The sequence below is a fragment of the Zingiber officinale genome, chromosome 10A (assembly GCF_018446385.1).
Source record: "Zingiber officinale cultivar Zhangliang chromosome 10A, Zo_v1.1, whole genome shotgun sequence".
Lineage (NCBI taxonomy): Eukaryota > Viridiplantae > Streptophyta > Magnoliopsida > Zingiberales > Zingiberaceae > Zingiber > Zingiber officinale.
The window spans coordinates 87,052,225-87,079,192 of NC_056004.1; the positions used below are offsets into that span (position 1 = coordinate 87,052,225).

Genomic DNA, 26,968 nt, shown 5'->3' on the forward strand with positions numbered 1-26,968 from the left:
ATTATGATGAGACTTATGCTCCCGTGGCCCGATTAGAGTCCATTCGTTTGATGCTAGCTTTTGCTGCACATAGAGGTTTCAAGCTCTATCAAATGGACGTTAAATCGGCCTTCTTAAACGGATTCATCAAAGAAGAGGTCTATGTTGAACAACCACCGGGGTTTGTGAATACCGAAGCTCCAAATCACGTGTACAAGCTCAAGAAAGCACTTTATGGGCTTAAACAAGCACCTCGAGCTTGGTACGAAAGGTTGTCAACATATTTACTAGAAAAGGGTTTTGTGAGAGGCCAAATAGATCCAACACTATTTCTGCGTAGAGATGGTGAAAATATTTTTGTAGCCCAAGTGTATGTCGATGACATAATTTGTGGCTCAAACAACAAGGGCTATTTGAATGAATTTATCACTCATATGGAAAGTGAGTTTGAAATGAGTCTAGTAGGAGAATTGACATTCTTCCTTGGGCTTGAAATCAAACAAACTCGAGATGACATTTATGTCCATCAAACAAAATATACTCAAGAGATGCTCAAGAAATTCAAAATGAGTGACTCTAAGGAAGTATCCACTCCAATGGCGACAACCACTCGCCTTGACAATGATGAGAGTGGAAAACCAGTTGATCTAACGCAATATAGAAGCATGATTGGTAGTCTTCTATATCTCACAGCTAGTAGGCCGGACATACTTTTCGCTGTGGGCATGTGCGCTAGATATCAAATTTGTGCCAAGGAATCTCATTTAATTGCAGTTAAGAGAATTCTGAGATACCTTAAGGGCACAATTAGAGTAGGTCTTTGGTACCCTCGTACTGAGTCTTTTGACTTGATAGGTTATACCGATTCCGATTATGCTGGATGCAAATTGGATCGGAAAAGCACTAGTGGGGGTTGCCAATTCTTAGGATCATCATTGGTTAGTTGGTCAAGTCGGAAGCAACATTGTGTTGCTCTCTCCACGACCGAGGCTGAATACATTGCCATGGGAGAGAGTGTATCACAATTGTTGTGGATGATTCACACTCTAGAAGATTATGGACTTTCGTATAAGGGAGTGCAAGTGTTGTGTGACAACATTAGCACAATAAACCTAACGAAAAATCCAGTTCATCATTTAAGGACCAAACACATTGAAGTGCGTCATCACTTCATTAGAGATCACGTAGCTAGGGGAGACATTGCACTCATATATGTTGAGTCAAAGTCAAACCTAGTCGATATTTTCACCAAACCCCTTCCGGAAAATGAATTTAGTCATTTAAGGAGGGAATTGGGAATGTGTTTGTCTCAATAAGTCATTCTGACCACATCATGATCAATAAGGACCATTAAAATGACAAGAGAAATTGGGAAATTAATTTGGGCAACTTGGGAACATCTCACACAAACTATAAGGTTTAACAAAATATTTTTGTTTGCTAGAAATGGGGTGAGATGCTAGGATCAACCAAATTATTCAAAATGTATCATGCATCTCTTGAATAATTAGGTTGAAGAGACATAAATTGAGTATGGGGAAGACCATTACATAATTCATGTGTATTTGGTTCCTAGATCTTACTCATATATTCCAACCAAGGAATCTTGGTTGGACTTTTGCCTAGAAATTATCTAATTATGGTTGATGGCTGATGTGTTGATTGATATTGTTGGTTGATTCATTTCATGACTTTGATTGATTGATAATAAGATAGGTTGTTAAAGGAAATGATAGCAACTTGGATATATTTTGACAAACTTGAAACTGATCATAGCAATCCTAAGTCTTAATTAATACCTTGGTTCACCTTAGGTAATAGTTTTATAAGGTTTTCTGAGATTGGAATCCTAAGATTCCAAATGTCTGAGTTTTTGGTTTTAAAGTCTGAAACTTTCTGGCTCTAAACAAGCTCAGACCAAAAGAGCTCATTTTTTTTTTAATATACTTGTGAGTGTTGATTCTTAGATTCTAGGTTATGATTTTGGGAGATTCTGAATTCTTGAGTTCTGAACTTTTCAAAATTCTCGATAGATAACGGCTCATAATTTCAGTTACTGAAAATTATATCAGAGACTGATCGGTCCAGGGACCGATCAGGATGATGCCTGATCGGTCTCCACGACCGATCAGGAGATTTGACGATACCTGATCGGTCTCCACGACCGATCAGGACATTCCTGACCACAGAAGGTTCACTGATCGATCCAGGGATCGATCAGGAGACAGATCTGATCCACATCTGATCGGTCCAGGGACCGATCAGGAAGCTCCCTGATCGGTCCCCACGACCGATCAGGACGATCCCTGACCGATCAGGACGTTCCCTGATCGGTCAGGATTGCTCCTGTTCGGACAGCCGTTCGATCATTTCATCACTGTTTACCCATCAGTAAACCATTAAAAACATCCCGATCTCTTCTTTTCCTTTTTCACGCGGAACCCTAGCCGACTTCTTCCCTCACCTCACTCCTTCTCTTCTCATTGCACGCGGACCACTAGCCGAACCCTAGCCGAAGCTCTAGCTCGGAAGTCCTAGCCTAAAATTCAATGGCACCAAGGTAACTTCTAACTTCTCTAGAACTTGCATTTTGTTTTCATTTCTCACTGAATCTGAATCTTCTGTTGTCTCGGTTCTTGATTGTTAGTGGCTCCGGTGCTCACTCATTGCTCCATTTTACCACATTGTTAACTCTTAGAAAGAAAGTAGTGGGTGAAGGGACCTCTAAATCTAAGTCACCTGAGAAATCGAACCCTAGGGCTACTTCCCGACCTCAACCATCTGTCTCGGCTAGATTTCCAAACCAACATTATGAGGATGCCTTCAACCAAAGAACATTCAAATTACTCCCTTGTAGGTCCGTGGATCGAAAATTCATGGACGAATTTTGCCCACAAGTGTCAGAAGTCATAGCCTACTACAAACTCGATTCACTAGTCTACTTGGAACGGGATATCAACTATGACTTGGTCTCTGAGTTCTATAATAACCTTCATCAGACTAATGATCTAGGTTATAAAACAAGAGTTGCTAAGCGGACTCTTGATTTCAGTGTCTCATCCTTCTTTGAGTATCTCGATTGTCGGAGGAGTACCGGTAATGTCTGTTCATTATTTCCTGACTTACCAGATCCTTTACTTCCACCTTTTGATATCTCACCTGACGATATTTATGAGTACTTCTTCTGACAGCCTAGACAAGGGCTAGATGAGCTAGATGTTGACTTCCCTACTTTTGCAGCCTTGAGATTATCTCCTCAAGACTACATTCTTTTTAAGATTGTCACGAATTGCCTTCTACCTATCACATCTAAACCATTATCTGAGATCTGATCATATCATTATCTTATGCTTTATGGTTTGCGTCGGCGTCTCGATTTTGATATCATGTCGAGCATCTACTCCTCGATCATATCATATTCTAAGCCTAGCAGCTCCACTATTTATATGCCTTATGGGCATATAATTACTGATTGGCTCGAGACCCTTCAGGTTGATGTCTCTAAGGGTAGGGTAATCAAAATGGTCAGGCAGGATTGCCGACTTGGGAAACGGGCATTTTCCAAGTCTGCCATCATAGGACAAAATGGGGGTGTTCAGTGGAAGGATGGGAGAGCTTTAGGTGAGTTGCCACGGGGACCTCCACGACAGGTTGCTCCTGTTGCTGCTCCTCCTGCTGCTGACGATGGAGAGGCCGATCCTGATCTGCGCTGGCAGATCGCCGAGCTGGAGAGCCGCTTTGATCAGCACGATGAGATGATATCTGCTGAGCTGGATGGCCTGCGTATTCGGATAGACCAGCGCTACGATGACCTGCGCGGGCAGATTGACCAGCGCTTCGATGTTCTGCGCAGTCAGCAGGTGGTGACACAGCAGTTGCTACTCGGATGGATGGCGCGCTACCCGCCTCCGCAGTCTTACCCAGGCTATCCATCCTCCAGCGTGCCGCCTCAGGATTTCACCCCTCCTGCCGATGATGGTGATGTTCCTCAGTGTGAGGATATTGATTGATACAATTTGTTTGTTGACTGTCTGTATTTTGGATGCTATTTGTTAGTTTTTATGTCTGACCTGGATGTTTGCACTTCTGATGCTACTCATGTATTTATGCTACTCAGTTTTATATTTGCTTGCTCTTTATTATGCTTCATTTTCTATCGGCTATTAATATGCTGTTCACTTGCATGTCTTGTTTGTCTTTTATTTTTTTTACTGTCTTATAATACACTTAGAGGGAATTCTAAGTGCTTTAAGAAATAGACAGTAAGGGTTAAGGGGGAGCTCTTTAAGTGATCTTACCTTATTCGCACCTTTTCGGTGTTTGACAAAGGGGGAGAAGATAACTAAGTTTAGATGAATGCAAATTTGATTTTAGAAGACCCTCACATAGTGTTGTATCCGTCTTAGGGGGAGGATCTTGATTCCCCTAAAATTATGAAAATTTGAACAATTCTGATCTAAACTTAAATCGTGTTGTCAAACAACAAAAAGGGGGAGATTGTTGATACAGTCTGACCTGGCTGTTGTTTTGATGTTGACACTGATTTAAGTTTGTATCAGATATTAATTAAACTCAGAATGACTACTGATCGAGGTTGATCAGTTGGGAGGGAAAGTCCTGGTGAGTGAAGCCAGGTAAGGGAAATCCAGATGGGTCAAGGTTGACCAGATATCTGGTGAAAAGTCCAAGCAGGGAGCTTGACACGGGAAAAGTCCAAGTATGGTGACTTGGCACGGAATGGTCAGAGAGGGCTCGGTAGCTCGTTCTCTAGACCGGACGAAGTTGGAGAGGGCTCGGTAGCTCGTTCTCCGGATTAGGTCGGAGAGGGCTCGGTAGCTCGTTCTCTGGACCGGACGAAGTCGGAGAGGGCTCGGTAGCTCGTTCTCCGGATTAGGTCAGAGAGGGCTCGGTAGCTTGTTCTCAGGACCAATCCTAGTATCACATAGGCGTTGGATCGGTCAACAGACCGATCCAGTGAGATTTTGATTGCCTGATCGGTGCACAGACCGATCTGGTGAAACTAGGTTTCCGACGGTCGGTGACCGATCGAGAAACACTCGAGCACATCGAGTAATCGATCGTGCGATCGGAAACACTCGAGCTCATGAGTGTAATCTGATCGATGCAGACCGATCGAGATGATGTCGCGAGAAGGAAAAAGGCGGGGATCGGTGCGTGGGCGATCCATCAGGAGGCTGAATCGATTGGGAAGAACGCTATCTGATCGGTCTTGGGACCGATCAGATTAATGCCTGATCGGTCCGCAGACCGATCAGTAGACCGATCAGGCCATACCCTGATCGGTCTGTGCGACCGATCAGACATCAATTCAAAGGTGTGGATCGGTCCGCAGACCGATCCACCACACTGTCTGCACACACTGTCAGGTTCTGCTGGTTTCTGATTCGTTTGAACTAATCAACTTCTGCTGTGAGCTTTATGTGGTGCAGGTTGCAGGTTCCATTCCAGTGCTTAATTTCAAATTAAGCCTCATCAAAGAAATAAGACAGAGTTTACTTTCTTCTGTGTATCACTGCGATGAGGGAAGATTGAGCATCAACGGATACTGATGCTAACAGACTGCAATCTCTGTTCGCGATAAGCTTGACTCCTGTGGGTTGGTTGGAGCTCAGAAGACACTAGCAAGACCAAGGATGGTATTGGTGTGAGTTCAGAGAACTAGCTGAGGAGGAAGAGTGATTGGCGATGCTTGTGTTTACAGCAGAGATTCGACGCAGAGTTTCTGCAGCGAAAGAGCAGAGGCATAAGAAGAGAGACGAGGAAGCAAGGAACAGAGCTCTCGGTTGATTGTGTGAAACAAGCTGTGCTGTGCTTTGTGCTTGAAGAGAGGCTGTATTCTTGTGTTCCTGCTTGTGCTTATTCTTCGCTGATTGTGGCTGTGAGCTTCCTTTGATCATTTCACTTGAGCCACTACTGTAAGTCTTGTGCTTAATTTCTTACTGCTGTTAAAGACTTTGTGGAGAGGTTACTCCACCGAGAAGGAGAATCCTTTAGCCGGATAGCTTCCGGGGTGTGATCTACCAGAAGATCAAGGGATCGTTCACCTTACGGACACGCCGAGGAGTAGGGGCAAGTTATCCCCGAACCTCGTAAATCTCTGAGTTAGTGTGCTGTGTTCTCTCTTTGTTTTAGTTTTCTAATTCCGCTGTGCTAACAAAGTTCTTGAAGAAATTTGTGTTTAGTATTTTTCAAAGAGACTATTCACCCCCCTCTAGCCTTCTAAGATCTCAACAATCTACACTTATTCTCTCTTTCTCCTCCCTTTTCTTCTTTTTTTTTAGACATTTATGAGTCAACATTTGATTAACTAGTTGGCTCATCGTATTAAATTAATTAATATTTAATCAATAATGCTGGTAAGATCAATATTTTATTAATTAACTATACTCATATACTCACGGACACATATGACCTGGGATCCCTTTTCCATCTTGTCGGTGTAGAGATATAAAAAAAAACATAAGGATATAATTATATTTTATAAAATTTATCATATTTAATTTTGGGTGAGAATTAAATGTTATTTTTTTTAAAGATAGGGGATAAAATGCGATAGAAAACGTAAGAGTTATAATAATGAATTTGGACGATACACGGCAACGCAATAAACTATAGTCTTTTCGTTCCGATCAGCATCGAACGCCGGTGGCGGCGCTGCATCCGAGTGCGCCGGCGTGCCTCGTCAAGTCTCGCACGGCCTCCGCCCGCGCCACCCGAAACTTCTGCTTCCGCCCGTACGGCGGCCGTACCGGGCCGGTGCCCGTCTGCCGGAAGAACGCCCCGTTGACGAAGGCGTCATTGACCGAGCGCCATTTCCACGACGCCGACATCGCTCGCACGCCGCCTGCGTCCATTCGGAGAGTAGCCTTCTTGTTTCCGCCTGGCGACGCCACGTAGAGATTGCCCTGGCTAAGGATGATGGGGTGCGTGCTGCCGCCGACGGCGTACTCGAGCCACCCGTCGTACAAGTTGTTCACCAAATGCGCGTAGCCGTACCTGACCCTGCACGCAACGCAACCGATAGATCGCGGCTATCGATCAGCACTCCGCTGCATCGATTATGAAAAACCGGCCAATTAATCATATGGATCACCTGGGCATCCGCTGGTTGCAATTGGGGCCGAAGCGATTGAAGGCGACGGTGACGTGCATCGTCTTGTCCTGCACGAAGTCGTCGTTGTGGCCGAGCAGCATCACTTTGTCGTGCTCCCTGAACCAGTTGTTGGACACCGTCACTGCATTGGAGCCGAGCGTCACGTCGAGCAGCCCGTCCTCGCAGCTGTACAGCGTGTTGTGGTCGATCCAAACCTCTGACGAAGACACCAGCCGGATCGCGTCGCCGTCCTCCGCAACCATTTCTATCAGCTCGCCGAGCGGGTCCATCACCTGCCCCGCCGCCTGCGCTCGTATGTGGTGGACTTGGATCCCGTGAATGATGACATGGCTCACCTGAATTAAGTACGTGTACACTCTGCATTACAACTGTTTGTTGCTTTGCCTGACCCAACGTTTTGTGCGCTTTTACATACCTGGTAGAGCAGAATTCCGGCGCCGTAAGCAACGTGGACGTCGGCACCGCGGCCGTCGATGGTGGTGAAGTTCTTGACGAGAAGAGGCCTCACCAGCTTGATCTGCATGCTCCCTTGGAAAGTGATCCACACCTTCCCCGGGAGCACAGTCGCGCCGTAGCGCAGCGTGCCAGGGCGGGGACGCACGGGGTCGTCGCTGGAGTCGGTAACCGTGTACCGCCGCAGACCGCGGCCGACGTTGTGGTGCATGGGGGCCGCGAAGCCGACGGCACATCGGGCGAGGCGTTGCCTGTCGGCCGCCCAGTGGCGGTCGCGCCGCCAGCACCGGTCGATGACGTTCAAGCGCCTCGCCGCGCAAGCATTGCAAATGAAGACCAGAACGAGGAAGGAGAGCAGGAGGCTCTTCTTGGCGGAGAAGGAAGTCGAAGTCATTGCTGGCCTTGTGACTAATGCCGAATTCGACAATTCTTGGAAGATTGGAGATGGAATGAGCTGCTCGTCGGAGGTTTAGGTTGATTTTATAGAGGGGAACAGGGAACGTGCCGGTGCGTTGTGCTCGAAACCAGTGGTAGACAGGGAGAAGGAAGTTGCTCTTGCTGTTGTTGGACATGGCTATAATTGCATGGGCATTGAACGTGATGGACCTAATTTAGTTTGCAATCTTTCAATTTCGACAGATATTTTTGAACTATGTTCCGTTCTTCTCCGTCGACGTTCGAAGGGGAGGCCCGTCGCCGGCGGGGAAGCAAAGATCCGCCGCGATAGAAATTGGGCCACAGTTCATTCGATTGGATCTATAAATGGGCCTTAATAGGGCCCGTTAAGAGCTTGGCCTAGTCGTCTCGTCGTATTGTTACACATTTGTGGCGCCAAGTTCAGTAGGCTTCCCGGCAATTACTGCAGCCGTCCGATGAGTCCATCGACGGTCAGGAATCTCGATCCGCGGTGTTTCCCCCCCAAAATTTTCCCAATTCCCACGCGAACTGCTCAGGCGCGCGAATTGGAATGCGAAATCTCCTCTTTTCCCGCCTAACATTTCCTTCCTTTATAGTCTCTTCTAGATCGTGCTGTTGGTTCTTGCGCTGTTGTTTTCGTTTCGTTCCTGATCTCTCTCGGTCTTCACACAGTCGCCGTCGTGTTCAGGAAGGGGGAGCAATGGCGAAGGGTTCATCAAAGGCTAATCCGCCGAGGCCGAGGAAAAGGGTGGAAGCAGACACTAACACGTTGAAGCGTGCGAGGGATGGAAGCGCCTTCACAAGATGGTATTTTTTGTTTGTTTTTCGATCTTGTCTCCTTTTGCTTTGGTTACTCATTTTTCATAAAAGTCTGTTCTTGTTTGTTGATTGATCACAGCGAAGCGTGCAAAAAGGATGTGGCAGTCGTGCTCATCGACATGCACAGTTGCAGTCTCGATTCTAAGATCAAGATGACGCTTGGTAAATTTCTGGCCTTGATCGCTTGATTCTTGTTTCATCTTCAATTTATTGCTCGGTTTTCTTATGAATTTGTGATCTCCCAACAGAATCACAAGTTGTGGAAAAAACAGTGGAGGCGACGAAGCCTGCTGAGAAGTAAATTTTTTTATTAATGACAATTAAATTATATCTTCAGCTTTCTGTTTTCTTAGTTTTCCTCCTTGATATCAGGAAGAGAGCTGCCTTGACGGATAGGGAGAAGAAGCCAAAGAAGACAAAGAAGTCCAAAGAATCTAGTGGTCGCAAGCGACCTCCCACAGCCTTCTTCCTTTTCATGTAAACAAAAAGATGCCTAATTAAAGTCATTTCAAGCGTTTCAAATTGTTCTGATTAATTCAATATTGTGTTACTACAGGGATGATTTTAGGAAGTCATTCAAAGAGGCTAACCCTGACAATAAGAGCGTGTCTTTGGTAAAACTCAGTAGTCACTTGGATTTTGATTAAGTTTGTGTGTTTTTTTTTCCTTTCAAATTTCAATTTTTGATTGTTATTGGTAACTTATTTAAAACAGGTTGCCAAAGAAGGTGGTGAAAAGTGGAAATCCATGTTGGAAGAAGTGAGTGTTTACATTAGTTTTGTGTTAGTTTATTACTCTGCATTTTCTTGTTCAAAATATCATTTTTTGTTTGTTTGTTTTTTGATGCAGGAAAAGAAACCTTATGTTGAAAGAGCAGCAGAGCTCAAAGCAGAATTTAAGAAAGCAGTAGAGGAGGACAATCTAGAAGGTGAGGAGGAAGCAGGTGAGAAGCCGGAAGAAGAAACCAATCAAGAAGAAGAAGAAGAAGTATGTTCAATGTTTCTCACAAGTTAAATCTTAGCTTTCCATTGACCATTGTTCATGTATGCACAGGAGGAGAAGGAAGCTTCTGCCAAAGAAGAAGAGGAACTAGAAGATGAAGATTAATGAATTCTGGTCACAATTACAGCAACGTGGACTCTGATCTCTTTATGTAAATTTTAAGAAATTCAGTTCATAGTGAACTGCTGAAAATGTTGTTCATCTCCTTCACTCCTTGAGACAGTTTGTTAAATTGTCTTGTTTGATTTGAACAATGTTATGTGATCTTTTGCTTATCTAGTATGATGATTCTTAAATTAATTTTGTTTTGAAATTTGTTGTGTCATAAGATTAGTCATACAGACAATGATGGAACAGAGGCATTAAGGATGCTTGCTATATTTGATTTGATGTTAATGAAATTGTAAACGAGGATGATTTCACTTGCATGGTGGCAGTGGGCGGCCACACAGGCACAAGTTATGAGCATAAGCAGAAGGTGGGAAGATATTGAAAGGCCTCGACTGAGGAATTTGCCCACACAATCTGTTTGCTCTGAAGCTAGCATGCTTGATCTTGACTAAGCTGCTGAAGGTGCTCGGCATGCTGCCATTGATCATGTTGTTCGATATGTCCAGCCATTCCAAGGTAGTTATCTGACCTAAACTTGCCGGGATCCCTCCTTCAATTTGGTTCCTCGAGAGATCAAGCCTCCGCAGGCTCTTAACCCTCCATATGGAGTTCGGTATTTCACCTGAAATCTGATTCGAGTGCAGGTCGAGTGTTTGCAGAACTGACATGTTCGTGAAGAAGTCACCAATTTCTCCTGTGAGATGATTGTCAGAAAGATCTAACTGATCGATAATACCTGGGAATGCAAACGGCTCGAGGCTGCTCCTGATGTTGCAGCCTGCAAGGTGCACTTCCCTAAGCTCTCTTCTCCTAATCCAATCTGGAATTGTCTGTAGCTGGAAGTCATTGTGGGAAAGGTTGAGGCTTTGGAGAACAGGCAAACCATTTTGGACTTCAAGAGGAACAGGACCTGAAAGTTTGTTCCCAGACAAGTTCACTCGCCATAGCTTCTTGAGCTTTCCCAGTGAATATGGAATGGAACCATTGAGCGAATTGTTACTGACTGAGAAGGTTCTGAGATTTTTTAGGTCGCCGATCTGGCTCGGTATCTGGCTTGTGAGCCTGTTGCTGTCTAATGAGATCTCCATTGCCATGGATAACCTGCAAAGAGAGCTGGGAATTGGTCCCGAGAACTGGTTGTAGGAAAGGTCGAGGTTGGTGAGGTTCGGGTATCCTCCCATGAAGCTGGGAATTCCTCCGATCAACTGGTTGTGACTGAGGTCGAGAAACTCTAAGGCCTTGAGGTTTCCGAAGGTCGATGGCACAGGGCCTGCCAAAAGGTTCCTGCCCAAGTTGACCTGAGCCAGCTTGAGATGCCCGAGGCTCGGGGGCAATTGTCCGGTGAGCCTGTTGCCGCTCAGTGAGAGGACGGCGAGAGCAGTCAGCCTCCCCAAGCCTGAAGGTATGGAGCCGGAAAGCAAGTTGTCGTCGAGGATGAGCTCGATGAGGCTGCTCAGCTGTGAGAAGCTCTCGGGGATGGCTCCGGTGAGCTTCTTGGCTCCGGTGATCTGTAGTATCTGTAAGGACTTGAGGCTGCCCAGAGCAGGGGAGAGGGTGCCCCTCATGAAGAGGGGGCGTGGTCCGTATCCAGAAGCCGGCATTTCGAGCTTCAATTGCACTACCTTTCCCCTGGAGAGGTCGCAGTTGACACCTTCCCAGTCTGAGCAGCAGTCGTTGCCTGTCCATGACGATAAGATGCCTGTGCTGTCCTCGAGGATGCTGGATTTGAAGGTGAGGAGGGCAGCCATGTCCTCCTTCGAGCAAGGTGCATGGCCATCTCCGACTCTCTGAGCTACGACCTGCAATAAGAACACTGCGACGAGAGCAAAGATTAGGGAAACCTGCAAGATCATCGTGGACGTTTTCATGGCATGGAATGGAAGTGATGGTGAGGATTGAGGAGAGCTCAGCTAGCTCTGTAATTTATAGAGTTTGGGAGAGAGCTGCCTCTTTTACTCATCTCACATGGAACATTTTTGTTCACGAGAATCGCCATTGAGCTTGAATTGAACGATGATGGAGCGTCTTCGTTTGCATTTCAAAAACAGAATTGAATGGTTTCCAGTCGAGCGATCGTGCTGTTTTCATAACTCAAAATGTCAAAAGAACACAAAGCTCATGACAGATCAAAAGTGTTAAAGGACATGATGGCTTTTTCTTTCTATTTTTTAATTCTTTTTGTGAAGAACATGATAGTTCTTAATGCTGTTTTTGTTTGTTTGCTTTTTTTTTTTTTCATTCTTATCTGGAGAACACAAACTGGCCATGATTTAAGAAACATTTCGTCCAGGCATTTTGTCACCTACATGATCTCTATTGTGAAGCTGTCAAATTGCATACTACTGATCAATTCAACTGTTAAAATTGTGATGGTTTTTTAAAGTTGGTATTACCTTTTCAATTTAATGGATTTAGGTCTATAGAAATTTTTTATCATCAGCTATCAGACTAAATCAGAAAAATATCAATTACTCATTAAGAGAAATTTATTTATTAATTTACCGAAATTGAGAGCCTCAGAAATTAGGAAGACTCCCTACTGCTGAACCCTAAAAAATTTAAAAAAAAAACCTTGATAGCTTTGTTTGCATGCCTGGTGGCTGAAGCATCATTAGGGTTTCAAAGTGAAGGATTCAGTAATATGGCTACTAACTCGTTTAAAGTTGATTGATCGATGTTTGTATTGATCAAATGGATTAGGTCATAAACAGTGGCGGCACGTTTCAACTTGTTTATGTATGTATGGCCTATAGTTGATGAACCCGTGTGTCATGATTAAATTGCGTCTTCCCATCTCCCATATTGTTAGTATGATTTGTTTTTTTTTTCTCCTTCTCCACGGGATGCCCAGTTAATTAGAGATGATAAATTTGTTATAATAAAATAAAGGATCAATTTCCAATGGATATATATTCTTTGAAAAAAAAAATCTCTCCCACCTCCTAGTCACTTGATGATCAGTTATATTTACCTTCTTCATATAATCTAAAGACGGACTGTGAGGACTGTTTGAGGTGAATGTAATTACCTTTTACTATAATTGTATGTTTTTTTTTTATGCTGGTGAGTATAATCACTTTTTTACTATAATTATATGTCTCCTTTTGGTCATCACAAACGATGTGTTGATTCTTCCCATCTACTTGTCATCTTATCTTGATCATGTTGACTATTCGTTGGTACTTTTATAGCAAAAGATGATTACGCTCATCTCAGACGCTTCTTATAATCGGCCTACACATTATGTTAAGGGAGGTAAATTATACAACCAACTGATATTTGACTGCCAAGTGACTAAAGGGTGAAAGAGATTTTTTCCTTCGAGGGCATGCGCCCGTCAAAAATTAACCTCTTATCCTATTATAATAAAACTGCCATGTTGTAACTAATTGGGCATCCCACCTTAGCCCTACTACTTGTCATTCTTACCCAATGCCCTTCTACCATAAAATTATGTTCTAACATGTCCAAACATAAAATGATTACTTATTTATGATTTCAAACTCTAATTAAACATATTATGATTCTTAAATTCTTAATTTTGGTCCAAGCAACTCATGGGTCGCAATTGTAGCTTTGCTTAGTCCTCTCTCCCGTCTCACATCTCCCATTATTGCTTGCCCATCTTCTTTTAGCCATCACAAGCAATGTGCTAATGGTTCCATTTTTCTTGCCATCTTACTTTAATGCATCATACCTTTTTTTGCTTATAAATTGCTCAATTTTATCACCAATTTGCCAATCATCCAAGAGAAATGGTTTCGCTAATTGCTCGTTGTCTTGCCTACATCTAAACTGAAATGGACACCCCTATCAACTACTTGGTGTGCTTGCCCGCGGTAACAATCAAAAACCTTTTTGTTTCTCCTATGTTGATTGTAGTTTACCTTTGCTTATGTTCTATCTTTCTATGCCCAAAAACAACTGAGGAAAAGAAAATAAATATTATAAAGGATTCTAAACAATAATAACCACTAAAAAAAAGATTTAGGGATGGAATTATCCATCGCTACTCAATTGCTATTTTCAATTAGCGATTGATTAGCAATCGATTATTGCCGTCGTTGTGAAATTAGTTCCTATTGGAAATGTGAATGGAATACAGAGGTGGAGACGAAGAGACTCTATTGTGCATGAGTTTAGTCCCACATTAGAAGTCTCTTGGCTTTATTGTTGCTTTAAATTATGACACATGCATTGACGTTGTAAACATATGCATGGGGAGAGACTCTCTCACGCGTGAGTGCGCAGGGGTGGGTGCAAATCCAGGGCCCGGATTGTACTAAACCAAGGTTGACTTGTGTGCGAGTATGACTTGCGCACAAGTCATTAATTATTGCCACTTGAATCTTGCTCAAGGGTGTAATGGAAGCATTAATGTGAAATTAATGCTGTTTAGCGGCATTAAACTCATTAATGATGATTTCGTAACGTCTCAGTATTAATGATGACATTAATCTCATTAATAATGATTCTGTAACGTCTCGAGCGAAGCAAAAAAGCGGAAGCAAGAGAATTCCTCCACCTCCTCCCTGATTCTTTTCTCTCAGTCGTGCATCCGCTCGGCTAAACTACTTGTGATAGCACTCAGGTGCATTCTCAGTTCGCCAGGAACAACTAGTGCTTGGTTGCGTTCGTGGTTTTGCCGTTGTATCCTGGGAAACAAACGATCCGAGAAAACCTCGAAGCACAGCCGGAGGTGGGGTGAATCTGTTTTAAGGAAACTACGTCGTTCGCAGGCCTCGGTCCGCTGCTCTGTTTGTCCGCTCGGTTGGACTCTTCATCTGCTGGTTCGGCCACTCACCCTTCTGATCTGCCCGACCGGTCTCCCGCTTTGCCTGTCTATCCTTCAGTCTGCTCGGACGCTTTGATTGCTCAGACTCTGAGGTTAGAAAACCATCCCCTGCTGGCAGCCTGAGATTATCTGCTCAGGTCATCTTAACTGTGAGTTGAATTTAATTCGAGTATTTAGATTCAGCTAATTTCCTGTAAATCTCCGGCTACAGATTGTTTGGTTTCGGACAATCTTGAAACAGACTCGATTCTATTGAGATGTCCACGAAACAAAATGTTGAGGTGCAACAGACTCAACATGTGCAGGCCCCCTCCGCCCCGATTGGAACTGTGCCAATCAGTCATGGGGAAAAGCCAGAGAAGTTCAGTGGACTGAACTTCAAGAGGTGGCAGCAGAAGATGCTCTTCTACCTGACCACGCTCAATCTGGCTCGGTTCTTGACTGAGGACCCTCCCAAGCGCACTAAGGATGCTGATGCGCAAACCATCAGTACAGTGGAGGCAAGGACTCATTCTGAGTTCCTTTACCGAAACTATATCCTCAACTGCCTTGCCGACTCGTTGTACGCTGTGTATAGCATGAAGAGAACGGCTAAGGAGCTGTGGGAGTCCCTGGACAAGAAATACAAGACAGAGGATGCAGGGGCAAAGAAGTTAATCATGGGCCGATTCCTGGACTACAAGATGGTTGACTCCAAGACGGTGATAAGCCAAGTCCAGGAGCTTCAGGTGATCTTACACGAGATCCACTCAGAAGGGATGATTCTGAGTGAAACCTTCCAGGTAGCTGCTATCATTGAGAAACTGCCTCCCGGCTGGAAGGACTTCAAGAACTACCTGAAGCACAAGCGGAAGGAGATGAATGTGGAGGAACTCATTGTTCGACTTCGCATCGAAGAAGACAACAAGAGTTCAGAGAGGAAATTGTTCTCTCAGGCTACTGTGAAAGCCAACGTGGTCGAGCTCGGTCAAAGCTTTAAGAGGAAGAACCCCAAGTCTTTCAATATGGGACCCAGAGGAGGCAGCATCAAGAAGAAGTTCTTTGGGAAGTGCTTCAATTGTGACAAAGTGGGTCATAAATCTTCGGAGTGCAGAAAGCCGAAGAAGAAGCAAGAGGCCAACCTGAACGAGGGACCAAAAATGGACGACCTCTACGCTGTGGTCTCTGAGTTGAACCTGATCGGTTCAAACCCGCGGCAATGGTGGATCGATACTGAAGCCACCAGATATGTGTGCTGCAACAAGGAGCTGCTCCACAACTTCGAGGAAGACACTGGAGACAAACTGTTCATGGGGAACTCAGCAACCTCGGACATCATGGGCAAAGGAAAGGTGGTGCTGAAGATGACCTCGGGCAAGGACCTCACTCTGAACAATGTGCTGTATGTTCCGAAGATTCGAAATAATCTAGTGTTCGGATCACCGTTAAGCAAGCATGGCTTTCGCATTGTTTTTGAGTTGGACATAGTTGTATTATCCAAAAATGGAATGTTTATAGGAAGAGGCTATGTATTTGATGGGCTGTTTAAGCTCAATGTAATGGCCATTAGGCCCAAGATAAATAAAAATGAAAGCTCTTCCACTTATATGCTTGAGTCTTCGTGTTTGTGGCATGGTAGACTAGAACATGTTAACTACGATGTGTTGCATAGATTAATAAACATGCAAAGCATACCTACATTCCACCTTGACCCAAAACACAAGTGTGAGATTTGTGTTGAAGCGAAAATGACAAGGTCATCCTTTCAACATATTGAAAGAAATAATGAACCACTTGACCTAATCCACATGTGTGCGACCTAAAAGGTACACCAACATGTGGTGGTAATAAATACTTCATCACTTTTGTAGATGATAACACAAAATATTGTTATGTGTATCTTCTCAAAAGTAAGGATGAAGCTATAAAGAAATTTGCTCTCTATAAGAATGAGGTTGAAAACCAACTTAATAGGAAAATTAAGGTGGTTCGAAGTGACCGAGGCGGTGAATATGTGTCACCATTCGCTGAGTTGTGTGCTGAACATGAGATCAGACACGAAACAACAGCTCCATATACTCCTCAGCAAAACAGAGTTGCTGAGCGAAAGAATCGAACTCTTAAGGAGATGATGAATGCTCTTCTATTAAGCTCTGGATTGCCAGAGTCCATGAGGGGGGAAGCTGTGTTAACAGCTAATTACCTTTTAAATAAAGTGTCCCGGAAGAAAATAGATAAGAGCCCTTATGAGTTGTGGAATGGAAGACAACCGTCCTACAAATATTTACGAATGTGGGGTGTCTTGCCAAAGTGTTAGTACCTGATCCGAAAAGGATTAAGATAGGACCAAAGACTGTTGATTGCATATTTATTGGATATGTACATAACAGCAGTGCTTATCGATTTTGTGTGTATGAGTCACACATACCGGAGATACACAAGAACTCGATAATCGAATCGAGAAATGCCTCTTTCTTCGAGCATGTGTTTCCGTATAAGACCCGTGATGATGCTAGCTCCTCAAAACGGGCAACTGAAACACAAGGTGAAGAAGAAGATGATGATGACGAGGAACCCGTGGAGGTTGAGCCTAGACGGAGCAAAAGAGCTTGGGTAGAAAAATCCTATGGATCAGATTTTATCACTTTCATGTTGGAGAGTGAGCCTCGAAGTTACTCAGAAGTTGTAGGCTCTTCTGATGGACCTCACTGGAAAGAGGCAATTGCATCTGAGATAGAATCTATCTTGCAAAATCACACTTGGGAACTTGTGGATCTTCCTCCGGGAAGTAAACCACTAGGTTGCAAGTGGATCTTCAAAAAGAAAATGAAATCAGATGACACAATCGATAAATACAAGGCTAGATTGGTAATTAAAGGATACCGACAACGAAAAGACCTTGACTACTTCGATACATACTCTCCGGTATCGAGAATAACTTCCATTAGAGTATTGTTGGCTATTGCCGCTCTATGGAATCTCGAAGTACATCAAATGGATGTAAATGTTGGTGCGGGAAGCATCCGACGATTGAACTCGTGTTTTGATAACGGCAAAGAATTCAAAGTTAAGATGTTTTTTAGTCTAACAAGTCTACTTGAGGATTTCAGGAAAGTCCTAGCTGCGGTTAGGCAAAGGGAAAACCCTAGGGGGCGGTAACCCTAGGTCATAGGGGGTGGTAACCCTATGCGTAAAGTCTTAGCAGGTCGATGGCTTCAGGTAAAAGTCCTAGGGGGTGGTAACCCTAGGTGAAAAGTCCTGGTGTCGTGAACCAAGTGAAAGACTGGACTAGCCGGGGAAGCGGATGTCCAGCAGAAAGTCCGGAAGCATCGAGTGCTGAGCAAAAGTCCAGTCGATCTGGAGGATCAGCAAGTAAATCTCCGAGTGGAGTAGGTGAGGACGCGTTCCCCAGAGGGAACAGTAGGCGTCGGTCGACCTAGGGTTTCGGATGGAAATCCAAAGTCAGACTTGGACAATTATTACCTAGTGTGTTTTATCGATTCTAACACTGCCTTGCAGGGTATTTTGCTCGGACTAACCTTTGTTTGCGGTGAGGAACCCGCTGGAAGTCCGCGCCCGGATGGATCCGGCGCTGAGGTTCAGTCCGGCGCCCGACCAAGTTTTATCCTACGACTTCGCCACGTGGAGCATCCCGGTTGGTTGGCCACGTCACACTCCAGCGCCCGGAAGGGATGCGCCCGGAACCGCATATAAAAGGAGGGTTGAGGTGCTTCAAAGGACAACGAATTCTAAGTGATCTTTCATCAACACGCTGCTCCAAAAGACGCTCCGAAGTGCTACTACCCGACGACCCAAGCTTCAGTTTTAGCATTTCTTGTTGTCGGTATAATTTTTGATAGCTTTTATTTGTACTCATAATTGTAATCTTTTAACGAGCTTATAGTTGTTGCCCACCGGAAGCGATCAAGGATCGCGGGCCTTCGAGTATGAGTCGACTTAGGCTCCGAACGAAGTAAAATCGACCTGTCTCTTTGTGTTATCTCTTTATTTTATTTTCGCTTCTTCCGCTGCACGTTTTAACTCCGATAGTTTTCCGATAATCGAACGAAATAACCACGAGCGCTATTCACCCCCCCTCTAGCGCTTCTCGATCCAACAATTGGTATCAGAGCGGGGTCGTCTTGAATCAGTGCAACCACTATTCGAGACAATTTTTTCGTGGTTTTGTTCGGAGTCGATTAGAATTTAGCCTCATAGCTATATTCTAATCTCTTTTTACGAATCGATTTTCTGCTCAAAGCTGGTTAATACCACTTGAGCCTGTTATTTCTTCCTTCCTCCCGCATTACTAATCCAAGACTTAGTCTTGGAATAGATCTTGTTGTTTCTGTTTTTTTAGATCTAAATGGCCCAACAAGAAGGATTTAGCACCGTTCGTCCCCCATTATTTTCCGGAGAAGACTTCGGATATTGGAAGGGGCGAATGGAAATTTATCTAAAGATCCAGTTCGACACCTGGATGATCGTCAAAACAGGATTGCAACTACCAACTGGTACAGACGGTAAGCCTACATCCTGTGAGAACTGGGAGCCAGCATTTATCAAAAAGGTGGAAGCCGACGCCAAAGCCACCTGCACAATCCAGTGCGGTCTTACCAAAGAATAGCTCAACAGAGTCGGTCCATTCTCCTCCGCAAAGGAACTATGGGAGAAACTGATCGAACTACACGAGGGCACCTCGGAAACCAAGGTAAGTAAGCGTGATTTGTTACTTAATAAACTATACAATTTGAAAATGCAGGAAGGCGAGACGGCAAGTTCTTTACACGCTCGAATTCAAGATATCCTGAATTCCCTTCATGGAATCGGGCAGAAGGTAGAAAACAGAGATATAATAAGGTATGCACTTAACTCATTTCCTAGGAGTTCATTGTGGGCATCAATGGTAGATGCCTACAAAGTCTCTAAGGATTTGTCGTCCTTAAAATTAGACGAGTTATTTAGCGAATTTGAACTCCATGAACAAACTAATGCACTGCCATCCGAGAAAGGTATTGCTTTGATTGCAGGAACGAGTCGAACACGGGAATCAAGAGGACGGCGAAAAATTGAATCGGAATCAGAAGACGAACCTGACTCAGAAGATTCAGAAGATGAACTGACCAGCGAACTTGTGAATCTTGTAAAGAAGCTCTACAAGAAGAAGAAGGGCTTCAACAAGAAAGATCTAAAGAAGGCAGTCCAATCCAGGGAGGCCCAACAAAACTCAAAGGTAAAGTTCGAAGTCACATGTTACGGGTGCAACCAGAAAGGGCATATCAAGGCCAACTGTCCCAACCAAAAGGAGGCCAAAAAGCAAAGAAGAAAGAAGGCCCTAAAGGCAACCTGGGACGAATCTTCTTCGGAGGACGAAGACGACGAACTCGACCAAACGAGTTTACTCGCATTGATGGCCCAGGACCAGATCATCGAATCCGACTCCGAGCAAAGCCACAGATCCTCATCCGTTTTCGAAGGGCCAGACTCCGCTGTAAGTATTCCTAGGCTTAATAATTTAGTCAATTATTTACTTCGCAAATTAGCCAAGTCAAATTTGAAAATTAAGTCACTTTTAAAAGAAGTAACCATTCTTAAAGGAGTAACTAACTCAAAATCTTTAACTGAACATTCAACTCAAGTACAAAAACTTGAGAAAGAAAATTCAAATCTGAAAAATCAGTTAAATGATTTAAAAATTACTTTAGAAAAGTTCTCTCTGGGCTCCAAGAATTTGGATCTAATTCTTGGGACACAAAGAGCCGTCTACAATAGAACTGGGCTAGGATATAAAAGTAAAAAGAAATATAAATCTTATTTATCCTTAATAAACAAACAAAGTAGTAAATCAGTCCAAGCATGGGTCCCCAAGTCCAAATTGATAAATCAAATTGGACTTGGCCAATACTGGGTTCCGAAGGATCAAATATACTACCTCGACAGACCATATCGAGGCCGTGATCCAGGGAAAGCTAAAATGAAAATGATCGTAATTCAAAATTCGAAATTAAATTAAAAATTAAAAATTACAAATTCAAAATTCAAAATTTGAAATTAAACTCTAAATTCAAAATTCGAAATTAAACTCTAAATTCAAAATTCGAAATTAATTTAAAAATTCAAAATAAAAAATTACAAATTCAAAATTCAAAATTCGAAATTAAACTCTAAATTCAAAATTCGAAATTAATTTAAAAAATTCAAAATTAAATTCAAAATTCGAAATTCGAAATTAATTAAAAAAAAAATTATAAATTAAAAATTAAACAAATCGAAATTATAAATGAAAAATAGATGGAGGGTCCAAACTAGCTGGCACCTCCAACTGAACTACCCGACAAGGTAACTGAACCTAATTTACCCGGAATGGGTAAAACAAGAATAGATTACACGGCAGGGTAGTTAAGGTTAGATTAAAACGGGATAAGTTTAACTTGAACCACAGTACTGGTGAAGTTTTTGGATGATAGTACGTTAGGGAAACTTGGGCATCGCATGTCTAGGAAGATATGACTTCGATCTGGTGCATTTAGCCAAGTGAAACTGACCGAAGCTACCCTTAAATGGATCCTAACTAGTTAGACCAAGTTTTAGTATTAAGTTCAATGGGTAGGACTATTTGGAAAACCTCGAAGGCATGGTTACTTTAATGAGCTCCTTGTGACTCACCATAGCCCAGAAGTTTATCCAAAGAATGCTTACTTGTTGAATCCAAAGCTAAACCTGAATCTAACACAAGACTAAACCAAACCCTTAAATTGAATCTCAATTCATCTCACAAAAATTATAGGATTCCCTGATTGAGAAATTAGATCGGGTGAGATGACTAAGTAATTAACATCAAACTGAAAATTATTATAAACTTAAATTTCAAAATTATTTTAAAAACTTAAATTTCAAAATTATTTTAAAAAACTTAAATTTCAAAATTATTTTAAAAACTTAAATTTCAAAATTATTTTAAAAACTTAAATTTCAAAATTATCTTAAAAAAAACTTAAATTTCAAAATTATTTTAAACTTAAATTTCAAAATTATTTTAAAAAACTTAAATTTCAAAATTATTTTAAACTCAATTTCAAAATTATTATAAACTTAAATTTCAAAATTATTTTAAAAACTTAAATTTCAAAATTATTTTAAAAAACTTAAATTTCAAAATTATTTTAAAAACTTAAATTTCACAATTATTTTAAAAAAGTTAAATTTCAAAATTATTATAAACTTAAATTTCAAAATTATTTTAAAAACTTAAATTTCAAAATTATTTTAAACTTAAATTTCAAAATTATTTTAAACTTAAATTTCAAAATTATTTTAAAAACTTAAATTTCAAAATTATTTTAAAAACTTAAATTTCAAAATTATTTAAAAAACTTAAATTTCAAAATTATTTTAAACTTAAATTTCAAAATTATTTTAAACTTAAATTTCAAAATTATTTTAAAAACTTAAATTTCAAAATTATTTTAAAAACTTAAATTTCAAAATTATTTTAAAAACTTAAATTTCAAAATTATTTAAAAAACTTAAATTTCAAAATTATTTTAAAAAACTTAAATTTCAAAATTATTTTAAAAACTTAAATTTCAAAATTATTTTGAAAACTTAAATTTCAAAATTATTTTAAAAACTTAAATTTGAAAATTATTTTAAAAGAACTTAAATTTCAAAATTATTTTAAAAACTTAAATTTCAAAATTATTTTAAAAACTTAAATTTCAAAATTATTTTGAAAACTTAAATTTCAAAATTATCTTAAAAAAAACTTAAATTTCAAAATTATTTTAAAAACTTGAATTTCAAAATTATTTTAAAAAACTTGAATTTCAAAATTATTTTATAAACTTAAATTTCAAAATTATTTTAAAAACTTAAATTTCAAAATTATTTTAAAAACTTAAATTTCAAAATTATTTTAAAAACTTAAATTTCAAAATTATTTTAAAAAAAACTTAAATTTCAAGATTATTTTAAAAACTTAAATTTCAAAATTATTTTAAAACTTAAAATTTAAAATTATCTTGAATACAATAGAATAGAAAATTTAAGGAGACAATAAACATAGTGTTTGCTTCAATCACGCTATCTTTAATCCATTAAAAATAAACCAATTCAACTACTTCATGTGTAGGAATTGGATCAATGGATATTGGATAGTGGATGCTCCAGACATATGACTGGAGACAAGTTGAAGTTTACCAAACTCAAGTACAAGAGTTTAGGATCAGTTGCATTCGGCAACAATGGTAAACTTAAAGTAATCGGAAAAGGTAATATTGAACTTAGTTCCGATTTCGTTATTCGAAATGTTTTATTGGTTGACAATTTTAACTTTAATTTACTAAGTATAAGTCAATTGTGTGACAGCGGATATCTAGTTAATTTCGATAAATCTGGATGTCTAGTTAAAAATATTGAAAATCCAGAAATTAAACTTAAGGGACTTAGGAAAAATAACATCTACACAATTAATTTATCAATATCCTCTATAAAGTGTCTCCTGACACAACAAGAGGAAACCCAACTGTGGCACAGAAGGCTGGGTCACACACACACAAGACTCATTTCAAGAATGAGTCAAAATGGTCTAGTTAGAGGTTTGCCTGTAACGACCACCCTTCTTACTACTATTACTCTCTAAGGATGACCGTTACTTAACTATTAACTCTACTTAACCGGTGTGATTAAAAACCACATGGAAACCTTACCGAAAAATTTCGACAGAGTCTCCCCTGTACCGGTGACCTTAAACTGACATACATAACATAATATACTGCTACTGGACTACTAACATATCAAAAATAACATCACGCATGTTAATAGTAATTCCTAAAATATCGGAGAACACAAAACATACAATTAACTAACAGCGGAAGACTAAATGACTCATCTAATACATTCTTAATAAATGACAATCTTAATAAATTCTTAAACTAAGTCCCAAGGCTTCCATAGTCCTGGCATCACACACCATCCGCGCCACCTTGTCGCCTTCCTTTCTATATCTTTTCCTTTCCTGTATCTGCAGTAAGAGGAAGTGTAGTCTATAAGCAAAATTTGCTTAGTAAGCGCTATCTAACTCACAAAATCTCGATATGCATGAGGATATACTGAAATCTAAAACTGAATGCTCAAAAGGAAATCTACTCATGCTCATCTACTAGTAAAAGAAACATACTAAAAGACTAAACATGTAAAGCAAAGCTATACAATCATGCTAGCATAAAGAAAGCTAAACTTACTGAATTCTAAACATCTTCTGAATCTTATTTCACTTGCTTTTAGACTTATTATTTAATACTTATGTGAAACTTCTTTATTTTTTAAAATATTATAATACTTAAAATAATAATCAACTTCTTCTTGGGCCCAAGCGTAGTACCATCTTATGCGTTCCCTAATAGGTTGGGGTAGCGAGCCACCAATCCTAAAAGAGCAGACCTCGGTCTACCAGGATTGGACACCTGGATTTGTTTAACGACAAGCTCTTGGATGTCGGGTACTAGCCTCTTCTTAAAAGTAAAATATTTATAATCTTATTTACTTCTTCTTTAAATGCTTTGGCATTTTAATAGGCACCTTGTGTGCCAAAAATCCCTAAAGTCTCGACTTTGGGATCTACTTAAGGCCTCGGCCTTTTCTTTTCTTTATCTCTTTTTACTCTTATCTTTTGGTACTTTAGTAGGAAACCACAACTAAAGCCGAAATAAATCTGTCCATGCTAAATGAGGTAGTAATGAAACAACAAGATCTACTAACTGGAATTTAAACTTGCTGAAATTGAAGTGTAACACAAAACTAGACTTGCTGAACTTAACATAAACTGTTCATGCTCGTAATTTGAGTTCACATGCTTCAATTAAGGAATTAACAAGGAGAAACCAACCTTAAACTGAACATGTGCATAGAATTAGCAAGGAAAAACTAACCTACAATGACAAATTCTGCATACATAACCAATACAAAAGAAACCAGAAACTGATTGCTTTAAAGGAATGTCACTCATGCACATTTAATTACATAAGGAACTAGAACTCTAAATCTACTCATGCTCAAACCTATAGCCACGAAATAGAAAATGAAATCTAATCATGCATATTCAATAGCAAATGGGAAAGCCCAAACAGCATGCTAGAATAAACCAAAAAACTCTGCAATGCTAATCTACAATGCTAACCATTTAAAATCTGCTATGCTAGACAATCAAATATCTGCAATGCAAGCTCTAAAGCTAGGATAGGTTTAATGGGCTGTTCTTGTTCAACTTATAGCACAAAAGGAATGGGCTGTTCTTCACAATTTCATAAAGATAGGACTGCAATTCAAGTAATGCAGGGTTAACTTAACAAAGCATACTATTCTGCCGTGAGCTACAAAACAAACCTACCTTCCCAGCAAACCCCAAACAATCCGAATTGAATTCACAATAGTTAGCCTCAAGAACATACTTCTTACAGTATGCTTCGGAAGGACCTCATGAAGGAAACAAAATCCAAAACCTCATAGGAACACGAAACGAATCAAGATCATCACAGAATCCCTCAATCGAAAACAAGAACCTCACGGCACATTCACAAAACAAGAAAACTCTAATCAAAAGGCTCGAAGCTATCTTACCGCAGGTGAGTGAGCAACTTACCTATCCTTGGACTCAAACCGAGAAGAAAGGAAGGTTCTAGGGTTCGGGCAGCTCAAATTCCTGCTCTTCTTCGTGCTTACAGCTTCTCCTTGACGAGAAGTGGAGAAAACCCCTCGGAGAACTTTGGCCGGCCGCCGGAAAACAAAGCCTGGCTCGGCTGCGATTTCGCCCAAGCAGGAATCGCCCGCACAGCGCCGTCGCGAGAGGAGAAGGAGAGAAAGGTTTCGGTCACGGGATAATTAATCCCTAACTTATCCCTCTTTTATAACCTAAAGTTTATGGCTTAAGACTATTTCGCTCCTTATTTTTTCACGAAATACTCGCGGAAGAGTTGGTTGGCTACGGTTTTGACCAAGTCAAGGGTTGCGGTTTCGAATCCTCAGCCGCGCACTTTTCGTTTCGATTTATTTTCAATGTTCCTAACTATACCTTATATAAATTTGTTCTCAAATCTAGTTAACAAATCGAGCATGGCACGGTTGGTCGGGCCGAGTTTTGCTTGGGCCGAGGAGCTCGGTTCGAAACCCAGCTTCTTCAACTTATTTTCCTTGCTATTATTCTCCATTACCATTTTCTACATCATATACATCTTATCTCATATATTATAAACAAAACAGTCATAGCCCAGATGGTTGGCTGAGTCCGTTAAAATCTGGTTCGGGTCCGAGCTCTTGGGTTCAAAATCCAGTTTTAACACTTTTATATATATATATTTTTAAACTTCTTTCTCTTGGTAAAAATACCAAAAAAACTCCAAAAATTACGTAAAAATACTCTAAAAATTTCTAAAAATCTCTAGAATTTTTCTATAGCATTTCTAGATTTTAATAAGGTCTTTTGGGACTCCAAATCATGAAATTTGGGTTGTTACATTGCCCAAATTAAAATTTATTGAAAATTCAATCTGTGATGCATGTCAAAAAGGAAAACAAACCAAGTCAACTCACAAGTCAACTAACCTAGAAAGATCTAACACCATACTTGAGCTCCTTCACCTTGATCTATTTGATTCACATGGAGCCAAATCACTAAACAAGAACCAATATTGCTTAGTAATAATTGATGACTACTCCAGGTACACTTGGGTAAAATTTCTAAAAACAAAAGATGAAACCTATGAAATATTTAGTAATTTTTATAACTTAACGGAAAATGAAAAAGATACTAAAATTAAAAGAATAAGAAGTGATCACGGAGGGGAATTTGAAAATCATAAGTTCACCCAATTTTGTAAAATAAATGGATACCAACATGAATTTTCATGTCCTAGAACCCCCCAACAAAATGGACTAGTAGAACGTAAAAATAGAACACTACAAGAAGCCGCTAGGACAATGTTAAACGAATATGAGTTAAGTCACCAATTTTGGGCTGAAGCAATAAATACGACAAATTATATTCAAAACAGAATTTTAATAAACAAATATCACAACAAAACATCGTATGAACTCTACTATCATAAAATTCCCAATCTAAACTATTTAAAAGTATTTGGTTGTAAAGTTCACATTTTAAATACTAAAGATTACTTAGGAAAATTTACACCCAAATCTAACCAAGGAATATTCTTAGGATACTCCTCTACCAGTAGAGCCTTTAGAGTATATAATCAAAATACATTGAAAGTTGAAGAAACAAC

The 26,968-nt window shown here is 40.6% G+C and overlaps 3 protein-coding genes across 4 annotated transcripts; 1 reads left to right on the top strand and 2 right to left on the bottom strand.

Annotated features, from left to right (window-relative positions):
• Positions 1-6,629: 6,629 nt before the first annotated feature.
• LOC122027389 (putative pectate lyase 2) lies at positions 6,630-7,793 on the bottom strand. The gene is made up of 3 exons (XM_042586339.1): positions 7,530-7,793; positions 7,094-7,449; positions 6,630-7,002 (listed from the first exon to the last, which is right to left on the bottom strand). The coding sequence occupies exons 1-3, from the start codon at positions 7,776-7,778 to the stop codon at positions 6,630-6,632; spliced, it is 978 nt and encodes a 325-aa protein (XP_042442273.1). The 5' UTR covers positions 7,779-7,793.
• LOC122027387 (high mobility group B protein 7-like) lies at positions 6,808-10,105 on the top strand. Of its 2 annotated transcripts, none has more exons than XM_042586338.1 (9): positions 6,808-7,458; positions 7,537-8,791; positions 8,883-8,965; positions 9,052-9,100; positions 9,176-9,280; positions 9,360-9,417; positions 9,518-9,562; positions 9,653-9,790; positions 9,860-10,105. In XM_042586338.1, the coding sequence occupies exons 2-9, from the start codon at positions 8,535-8,537 to the stop codon at positions 9,908-9,910; spliced, it is 786 nt and encodes a 261-aa protein (XP_042442272.1). In that variant the 5' UTR covers positions 6,808-7,458; positions 7,537-8,534; the 3' UTR covers positions 9,911-10,105. The 2 variants fall into 2 exon arrangements, with proteins under 2 accessions (XP_042442272.1, XP_042442271.1); XM_042586337.1 differs by having other exon boundaries at positions 7,542-8,791; positions 9,857-10,105.
• A 15-nt stretch (positions 10,106-10,120) lies between these two features.
• LOC122027386 (DNA damage-repair/toleration protein DRT100-like) lies at positions 10,121-12,006 on the bottom strand. Its single transcript, XM_042586336.1, has one exon. It carries the CDS (start codon positions 11,782-11,784, stop codon positions 10,225-10,227), a length of 1,560 nt encoding a protein of 519 aa, XP_042442270.1. The 5' UTR covers positions 11,785-12,006; the 3' UTR covers positions 10,121-10,224.
• Between the last annotated feature and the right edge of the window lie 14,962 nt (positions 12,007-26,968).